At 58.7% G+C, this 9,003-nt stretch overlaps 1 protein-coding gene across 1 annotated transcript; it reads left to right on the top strand.

Moving 5' to 3' along the window:
• Positions 1–266: 266 nt before the first annotated feature.
• Positions 267–5,791, top strand: PACSIN1 (protein kinase C and casein kinase substrate in neurons 1; the record flags this gene model as incomplete). The annotated part of the gene is made up of 9 exons (XM_080806585.1): positions 267–329; positions 1,145–1,301; positions 2,500–2,735; positions 3,154–3,309; positions 3,408–3,583; positions 3,983–4,103; positions 4,203–4,330; positions 4,922–5,109; positions 5,549–5,791. The coding sequence occupies 9 exons, from the start codon at positions 267–269 to the stop codon at positions 5,656–5,658; spliced, it is 1,335 nt and encodes a 444-aa protein (XP_080662711.1). The 3' UTR covers positions 5,659–5,791.
• Between the last annotated feature and the right edge of the window lie 3,212 nt (positions 5,792–9,003).

Below are 9,003 nucleotides of genomic sequence, written 5' to 3'. Positions count from 1 at the left end.
GAGTAGGGATGGGGGATGCGCACAAGGGGTGCTTAGAGCTTACTCTTGGGATTACCCTGGTGGGAAGTACCCAAACCAGTGCAAGGCTCAGGCCTGTGGAGCCCCCATCCCCACAGCACATGGGGGCCGCAGGCCTGGAATGGGGCATGTGGGGCCCTTCCCCCCTCTCCAGGGATCTCTCTTCTACCCTCCCAGCGCATGAGCAGCCCCGCCTGCTGACCACCAGTGCACAACCGCCTGTCCCTAACCCCCCCCACGGCTACACCATGTCTGGCTCCTACGACGAGGCCTCACTAGCTCCAGAGGAGACCACTGACAGCTTCTGGGAGGTGAGACAGCTCCTGTGGCGGCCCAGGCTCCCCTCACCTCCCCTCACAACCTCAGGCCTTGCTCCCTAGCCCCTCGGGTCTCTCCAAAGGCCTTGGTGTTCCATGAGATGGGGTAAGATGACTGCCCCACGGCTGCCCCCGGAGAGATCCTGCAGAGTTTCTAGATGTGGGTGAGGCTCCTCCTGTCTGTCTGCTCTCAGACCCCCGCTTTACCCTTTCACGGGGGCTCCCCGCCCCGCCCCTGTGGCGAGAATTCCAGAAGCCCCACAGCAACAAAGAGGTGGTGACAAGCCTAGAAGCCAGCATTTCAGGAGCCTCCCAAACTCTTTGAGACCAAGAAATACAATTTTTTCGATTGGCTTCCAAAACCCAAAGTGAAAACTGCCAAACCTATATTAATAAGTGTTTAATGAGGTGTCTACAAAACATAATATTATGTCAAGAAGCTGCAGCTCAGCTCAACACTTACATGACTCTATAAATATGATACATTTAACTCACAAGAACAAAATGAATAATTCATTCTAGTCTGGGTCCAAATTATAAAAATCTTGTACTTTGTGGCAGCGAGGAAGTTATGTGTCAAGTGGGGTGAGGGAGTGTAAAGGCCGTCGGGTGTGATGCAGGGCGCTGGGGCGCCCCAAACTGAGAGTGGGGGGAGCCTCCCCGTGCGTTCCCGCAGGGCGGCGAGGCGGGGAAGGGCGGGGGAAGACGGGCGCGGCGGGCGCCCCCTGCAGGACGCGGCGTCCTGGGCGGCTTGGGGTAGGGGGGAGGCGGGGAGCCCGCGGGAGTCGTGCTCGCTCCTTGGCCGCCAGGTGGGGAACTACAAGCGGACGGTGAAGCGCATCGATGACGGCCACCGCCTGTGTAACGACCTGATGAACTGCGTGCAGGAGCGCGCCAAGATCGAGAAGGCGTACGCGCAGCAGCTCACCGACTGGGCCAAGCGCTGGCGCCAGCTCATCGAGAAAGGTGCCCCCATGCCCACTCCGGGCACATCGCCCTGGCCCTCTCCGGCTGCCCCCAGTCTGCGGCCCGGGTGCGCCCCGCCGCCCGGATGCACTCGCACCCTTCCAGCCACGGGGCCTTTGAAGGCACCGTCCCCACCCTCGCGCTCTGACCTTCCCACACCCAGCCAGGTCTCCCTGTCCCTGTTCAACTCGACTTTGTACAATTTTAGGTTGGATTAAAAAGACAAAACAAACCCAGACAAACCTTTTATTTCCAAATAATTTTAATTTAGAGAAAAGTTGTAAGAATCTTGGCGAGAACTACACAGTCTTCAACCAGATTCACCAGGGAATGTGTTTTCCCACATTGTTTTCCCAGTCCCTCTTTCTTCGATGCCAGTGTTTTTCTGAACCATTTAAGTGGGAGACCTGCCACTTTACCCTAAATCCTTCATGTAGCTCCCAAGAATAAGAACATTTGTTTACATAACCATAGTTCAGCGATCAAACTCGGGACATTTAATATGGCCCATATGCGAACTTTATTATAGCAATTGTGCTGGCCCAGAAGGCAATCCAGAAGGCAATCCAGAATCCAGACCATTTAGTGGTCTTGGATCTCGATTCTTTGATCTGGAACACTTCAGGTTGGGGTTTCTGTGTAATTATTAATTTTTTTTTTCTTCCACGAGACCCAAACTCCCAGGGCAGGGGCTGAGCCTGGTACTCCCCCGCATAGTGCCTGGCACAGAGCTGATCCCCAATATACAGACCAACAAATGACTGTGGAATGTCTGGTCCCAGTGGCCTCCTGGCATCTGTCACCAGCTGCTTCCTCAGTTTTATGCTCAGTCAACATTCCTGAAGCGCTTACTGTGTGCTTGGTGCTCTACTGGGCTTGTGAGGGCTTGCGGGGTCCAGGCTGCCCCTCATGGGGCTCACCAGCTGACAGGGGAGCAAGGGAGTGGTCACAGAGGCGGATCCTGTAGGAAGAATTCAGTGAGGGCTGCAGGCTGCGGGGTGTGAGAGCAGAGCAGTCAGGGAAGGTTTCCTGGGGGAGGTATGTGGGCCCTGAAAGACAGATAAAACTGTAAAGAGAGCAGAGGAGGGCATTTCTGCGGACATGGCAAGTACAGGGAAAGCCTGGGAGAAAGGAAGCATGGGGGAGACCCTGGGCAGTGGGTGATGAGGGCCTCGTCACCCCATGACCATTTCCTCAGGGCCACAGTATGGCAGCCTGGAGCGAGCCTGGGGGGCCATCATGACGGAGGCAGACAAGGTGAGCGAATTGCACCAGGAAGTGAAGAACAACCTGCTGAACGAGGACCTGGAGAAGGTCAAGAACTGGCAGAAGGATGCCTATCACAAGCAGATCATGGGCGGCTTCAAGGAAACCAAGGAGGCTGAAGACGGCTTCCGCAAGGCCCAGAAACCCTGGGCCAAGAAGATGAAGGAGGTGCCCAGGGGGTGGCCACTGCCGATGGGGCGAGGGTGGGCAGGACTGTGGTATCAGCGGACTGGGGGCAGTCTGATCGGAGGGGGCAAGCCGACAGAGGGAGTGGGCAGGACATCCCCCACTGGGGTTGTGCCTGCGAGGGTGCAGCACTGCCTTGCTGGCCGAAATAGCCACATGGGGCAGGCACAGCAGGACCTGATGGGAGGGTGCCCATGGAGGCAGCAGGCAGCGCCACACAGGGAAACATCCACAGAGGAGTGGGCACGGCTCCCAGATACCTGAAGCCGGGTCCTACATCCCTTCTGCCTCTTCTGAATCTGTGCTCCCAGCCCCCGGCAGGTGGGAGGGCTTGACGAGGGCCCGCGTCTGTTCCCGCGCCTAAGTGGGAGCTCTCCCTCCTGTTCCCTCCGCCCCACAGCTAGAGGCAGCCAAGAAGGCCTACCATCTGGCCTGCAAGGAGGAGAAGCTGGCCATGACGCGGGAGATGAATAGCAAGACGGAGCAGTCGGTCACGCCCGAACAGCAGAAGAAGCTTCAGGACAAAGTGGACAAGTGCAAGCAAGATGTACAGAAGGTGCCCCAGAGCCTGGCGGCTGAGAGCCCCCTCGGAGTGGGTGGCGGCGGGGAGCTGTGGGCCTGGGTCTCACCCTTCCTTTGCTCCGCTGCCCACAGACCCAGGAGAAGTATGAGAAGGTGCTGGATGACGTGGGCAAGACCACACCCCAGTACATGGAGAGCATGGAGCAGGTGTTCGAGCAGTGCCAGCAGTTCGAGGAGAAGCGGCTGGTCTTCCTCAAGGAGGTGCTGCTGGACATCAAACGCCACCTCAACCTGGCCGAGAATAGCAGGTGGCTGGGCGTGGGGGCGTGGTGGGTGCGGGCACAGATGGCCGAGGGTGGAAGTAGTGTGCAAGGCGCCCTGGGCCCTGTGGTATCGGGACAGGAAGGGTAAGAGCAACAGGGGCCAAGAAGGAAGAGGCTCCAAAGACAGTGGCTGCCTGGGTACCAGCCGAGGCAGACTAGGCATGAGAGAAAGAAACAGTGAATGTTGCTCTGGAAGGAGGGGGTAGTGGCTAAGGCGGGGATAGGGAAGGGGATTACTCTTGGACCAGCCCACCTGATCCCTAGCTGGGGGACCTGCCAGCACCCTAGTCCCCTGAATGGGGTCCCTCTGGCCCTCAGCAAGGACGAGAAGGGGCCACGGTGCATCTCGCCCCCCACCCAATTCCTCATCTCCCCCACACACAGCTATGTACATGTGTACCGGGAGCTGGAGCAGGCCATCCGGGGGGCGGACGCCCAGGATGACCTCCGGTGGTTCCGCAGCACCAGCGGCCCCGGCATGCCCATGAACTGGCCCCAGTTTGAGGTGAGGAGGTTTGGGGATGGGGAAGGGAAGTTCGGAAAGGCCTGGAAGGGACCTCAGGGGGCAGCACCCCTGCCTCGCTGCTCCCTTGATGCCCACTAGGAGTGGAACCCAGACCTTCCTCACACCGCCACCAAGAAAGAGAAGCAGCCCAAGAAGGCAGAGGGGGTGACGCTGACCAACGCCACTGGAGTGGTGGAGACCACATCCCAGGCTGGGGACCGTGGCAGGTGAGTGCCTCCTGCAGAGCTTCCTGGGGCCAGAGGGGCCCACATACCCGGGGAGATGAGTTTTACCTCAGGAGACAAGACATGGTCTAAATCACAGCAACCTCGAGCACCTACTCGGTGCCAGGCACTGTTGTAAATGTTTTCCATATATTAACTCATCGAAGCCTCCTGACACTCTGAGCAGTGTGTAAAGCATCCCATTTTGCAGATTGAGAAACTGAAACCTGGAGAGATTAAGTGACTTGCCCAAGGGCACAAGGCTAGTAAGTAAGCCTCAGAGCCAGGATGTGATGTCCAAGAGGTTAAGCTGCTTAACCACTAGGTGCCCTTCTCAGATGAGGGGTCAGATGTTCTCAGAGGTCCCTTTCAGCATCCCAACTCAAGGACTGGGTAATAATGCTAACTGTCCTGCCTCACATTTGTCCAGTGAGCTGTCAGTGAGAATCACTGGCTTGGAACTCCCTCTTACAGGACCCATCCCTGCACCAGCCTCGGTGGGATTTGGGGCCAGATGTCTGACTGGCAGGAGGGGGTTAGCGTGAGGGGCAAAGGGAGTGGCAGTTCATGCTGGGTCCTCTCCTTGCGTCTCAGCGTTAGCAGCTACGACAGGGGCCAGCCTTATGCCACCGAGTGGTCAGACGACGAGAGCGGGAACCCGTTCGGGGGCAGTGAGGCCAATGGAGGCTCCAACCCCTTCGAGGACGACGCCAAGGGGGTGCGTGTGCGGGCACTCTATGACTACGACGGCCAGGAGCAGGATGAGCTCAGCTTCAAGGCCGGTATGGTGGGCGGGGAGGGGCGGGGCCTGAGGGTAGGGGATGCCTTGATTTGCCGGGAATGCGGCTAGGGGCGGGGCCTGGTGCGTGGGCGGGGCCAACCCTGGAATGGGGCAAGGGAATGGTGTGGGGGACGGGGCCTGAGGCCAGGGGCTGCTAGCAGAAGGGATAAGACCCGAAAAAGGAAGCCAGGGGTTGGGCCTGGGCTTGGCGGGTAGGGGACGGACAGGGCCACAGACCCAGATAAGGCGTTTGGCCCGGGGCAGCACTTGGGTGTCGGGGTGTGGCTGGGGCTGGTCTGCAGGGCAGGCATTGGGGCAGTCCTGGGAGGGCCTTGGGATCGGCCCAGAATATTAGTATCGGAGAGCTGACTAACATTGTGGGGGAGTGGGTAGCCCTCCCTGAGCCCCCGTTGACGCGCTCCTTTGTGTCACCTTCCTAGGAGATGAGCTCACCAAGCTGGGCGAGGAGGACGAGCAGGGATGGTGCCGCGGGCGGCTGGACAGTGGGCAGCTGGGTCTCTATCCCGCCAACTACGTGGAGGCCATCTAGCTGCCCTGCTCCCCTCCACGCCACCCCTCACTCCTCATCCACTGCCTCCTCTCCCTACTCTCTCTCGTCCCTATTCCCTCGCCATAGAGTTCCAGACATATTTTCCGATCAAGCTTTTATTTTTTTAAAAGTCAAAACAGAACAAAACAAAAAATACAGAGACAGAAGCATTTGCAGGGTCGCCTGGAGGCCAGGGTGGTGGGACTCGGGGTGATGGCCCCAGGGTAGGTGAGGGTCTTAGTATTTAGCCCAAAAGAGACATTACAACATCTGCTCTTCAGATCCCACCAAAGAGTTTCCCGAGCCCTGAGGGTCCTCTCCTGGACCCTTCTCTCCTGCCTCACTCCCCACAGACCACGCTTCCCACCCCTTCCCCCCAAACCCAGGCTGCCAGCCTCTGTCCCCCTCCTCTTCTCTGGGCCTGGTTTTCTGACCTCTTTCTTCTGCCCCACCATGCTCCCCTCCCTCCACCACCCTGCTGTCAAAGCCTCCCCTCCAGACCCCAGAGAAGGGGGGGGGCTCCTAGTTTTAGTCTTCCGTTTTGCCCTGAGGAGTACCCTTCTTCTCCTGGCCTCACTCCTAAGGACTGGTGGGGCTGGAGGAGCAATGGTCTCTCTCTTTTCCCATAGACTTTCCAGGATCCCTAGACTCCCTCAGACATGACAAGGAGAGAGCTGGAGTTGATGACAGTGTCACCGGTGTGTAGGAGGGTGAGTGAAGGGGGGCAGGCCCTCAGTCCTCCCAACGCCAGCTCAGCTGAGGGACCAGGACCCTGCTGGGGCCCTTCTTTCCAGCTGTTAGCAATTTGGGGCCAGGCTCTTAGAGACATACCCTGCGGTCACTTGCAGAAACCCTGCCCCCCTCTCCTTAGTCCTCAGACAGGGGGAGAGGCCTCAAAGCCCAGGGCAAAGCCAGCAACAGTAGCAACCTCCTCCTATTTCCTGGGGAGGAGAGCACCTTGCCTGTCCGCCTTCCCTCCATGGGCATCTAAAACCACAGACTCACCAGGTTCAGCCAGCCTCCAGGAGACAGCCTTGTGGCCTCCCATCCCTCTTTCCCTTTCTCTGGCCTTCCTGAGAAGACAGGGCAAGGCCCAAAGGAGTCTCCAACCTGGGACCATCAGAAACCCTGTAGAGCCCCTGGGAAAGACTTGGCTTTGGCAGGAGGGAGGTACTGAGGATCTGCGGAGCAGGACAGTCCCATGTCTTTCCTCCTTGTCCCTTCCTCCCCACCCGGCTCTTGTCCCTGGAGCAGCTTTCCCCCTGGCTGACAGCCCCTCCGTATCTCTAGGCCTCGGTCTCAGTTAAAGGACTTTTCGGGGGAGGGTCGGGAGGGGAGAGGGGGCCAAGGGCCTGCCCAGCGCCAGGGTGTTTCCTGGGGTGGAAGAAGGAAAGCACTGCTGGATTACCGAGTCGTAGTACCTCGTTCCAACTTCTCCCACACATGTGAGCCCCGGGAGGCTTGGGAAGAAGGCCAGGGCAGGACAAAAGCTCAAGGGGGTGAGGGGAGGGTTGGCTGGAAAGAGGAGCCCTGGGACTTCTTGTAGCTCAAAGAGAGCTTCTGGGCCTCAGGACTACAGACACCCTACGTACCCCCTTCCTCAGCACCTGGCCCCCGGACCTCCAGGTAAAGACAGTGTGATACCCCAGCCCTTCTGCCCCCCACCCTGTCCTCTTTTGCTTCCTGCTTCTTCCCCCAACGCTCCACTGATGGTCTCCAGGCCCTGACCTCATTCATGTGTGCACAGAGGATCCTGGCAGTCTCTGGTGGGGGGTGGGGGGTGCCTGAGCTGGCCAGGCCTCACTCAGGAGGCCAGGGGAGTTTGAAGGTGAGGACGATGGCACCCCCAGGGACAGGCAGACTGCGGCCCCCATCCCGGACCCCCATTTCCTGTCACTGTCTGCTCTCTGGGCATCTGCTGCCACCTGAGATCTGCCCTAGGCCCCTCAGAGCCCAAAGCAAGATTTCCGAAGCCCTCTGCCCTCCCAACTCTAGACCAAAAGCCTCTGCAGCTTCTCCTCCAGGTGGGATTTGAGGTTGGGGGCCTTTGACCTTCACCACGTACATACCCTTGGAAGGCAGGAAGCTGGCACAGCCACACCTTGGGGCCTGGGCTCCCTCTCTCCATGCCAGTGGCTTTCTAGCACCTGGGGAGGGTCTGTGGCCCTAGTTGGACCCCAGGCCTGCCCCCTCAGTGCTCCAGCTGCCCACTCTGGGGCAGGGACTTGAAATCCCATTCTTTCTGAGCAACCACCTCCATGGCCCAGTTTGGGACCACTGTCTCTCGGTCCCCAGGCTCCTCAGGACCCCAGAGTGGGATGGTCTCCCACCCAGCAGTTCCCCCCACCCCCAAGCTCTAGGGGCTCAGCCCCACCTGTCAGTGCTGGTGTTCGGGTACTCACCACCATGTGGGAGGGCCACGCCCCTCTCTGTGCCCGCCACCTCTTGTAGCCCCCTCCCTGCACCCTCAATGCTGCACGGGCCCGCTCCATGGGGCTCGGCAACTCAGTGTGTTCAGTTCCCAGTTAACCACCATTCTGCGGCCTGGCTCTGCCAGGGCCCGGGGCTGCCCTGCCGCCCGCCACCTGCTGCCCTAGGCTCCCTGACTCCATTAGTCCGACACTTGTGACCCTCCAAGAAGTGCTGTGGTCTCAGCAATGCACATGTTTTGTACATGATCGTGTAATTTAAAGGTCTATAAATACAAATATATCTCTCTCAGTTGTGATTGTATGACTGTGGATAAAATCCAGAACTGTGTCAACCTGGCTGGACGTGGTCCTCTTGAGTCTTGTGTGTCTTCCGAACTCTCTAGAGCTATCTGTGGTGGGAAGGTCTGTCAGGGAGGTGGCACCCAGCCTGCCGAGCGCTGACCGGCTGACCGCCAACGCGCTGGGGGACCGAGGGCTGGGCCTTTAACCTTCCAGGACCCTGAGCCCTGTCTGCACAGGGTGGGTGACGGATGGTCTCTGAGACTCTTGAGGCCGTGGCCCCAGGGTTCTGTATGCCTGAGGGATGAGCACTGACCAAGAGCACTGGGGGCATTTGGGGTCCCAAACTCACAGTTCAAGGGTGAACCCCCCAAATAGGTTTTAATTTTTCTTTTTTAAAAAGATTTTATTTATTTATTTATGTATTTGAGAGACAGCAGTGGGGGAGGGAGAGGGAGCAAATGGAGACGGAGAGGGAGAAGCAGACTCCCCGCTGAGTGCAGAGCCCCACAAGGGTCTCAATCCCCGACCCTGAGAGTCAGGTTGCCTTATTTGTGCAGGGGCCCTGCAGACCTGTCGGGGAATACCTGGGCCCATGGGGTTCTGACGGGCAGGTGTGCAGGGGAAGAGGAGG

The sequence above is a fragment of the Martes martes genome (assembly GCF_963455335.1).
Source record: "Martes martes genome assembly, chromosome: 6".
Classification (NCBI taxonomy): domain Eukaryota; kingdom Metazoa; phylum Chordata; class Mammalia; order Carnivora; family Mustelidae; genus Martes; species Martes martes.
This window is presented reverse-complemented; position numbering and strand designations above follow the sequence as displayed.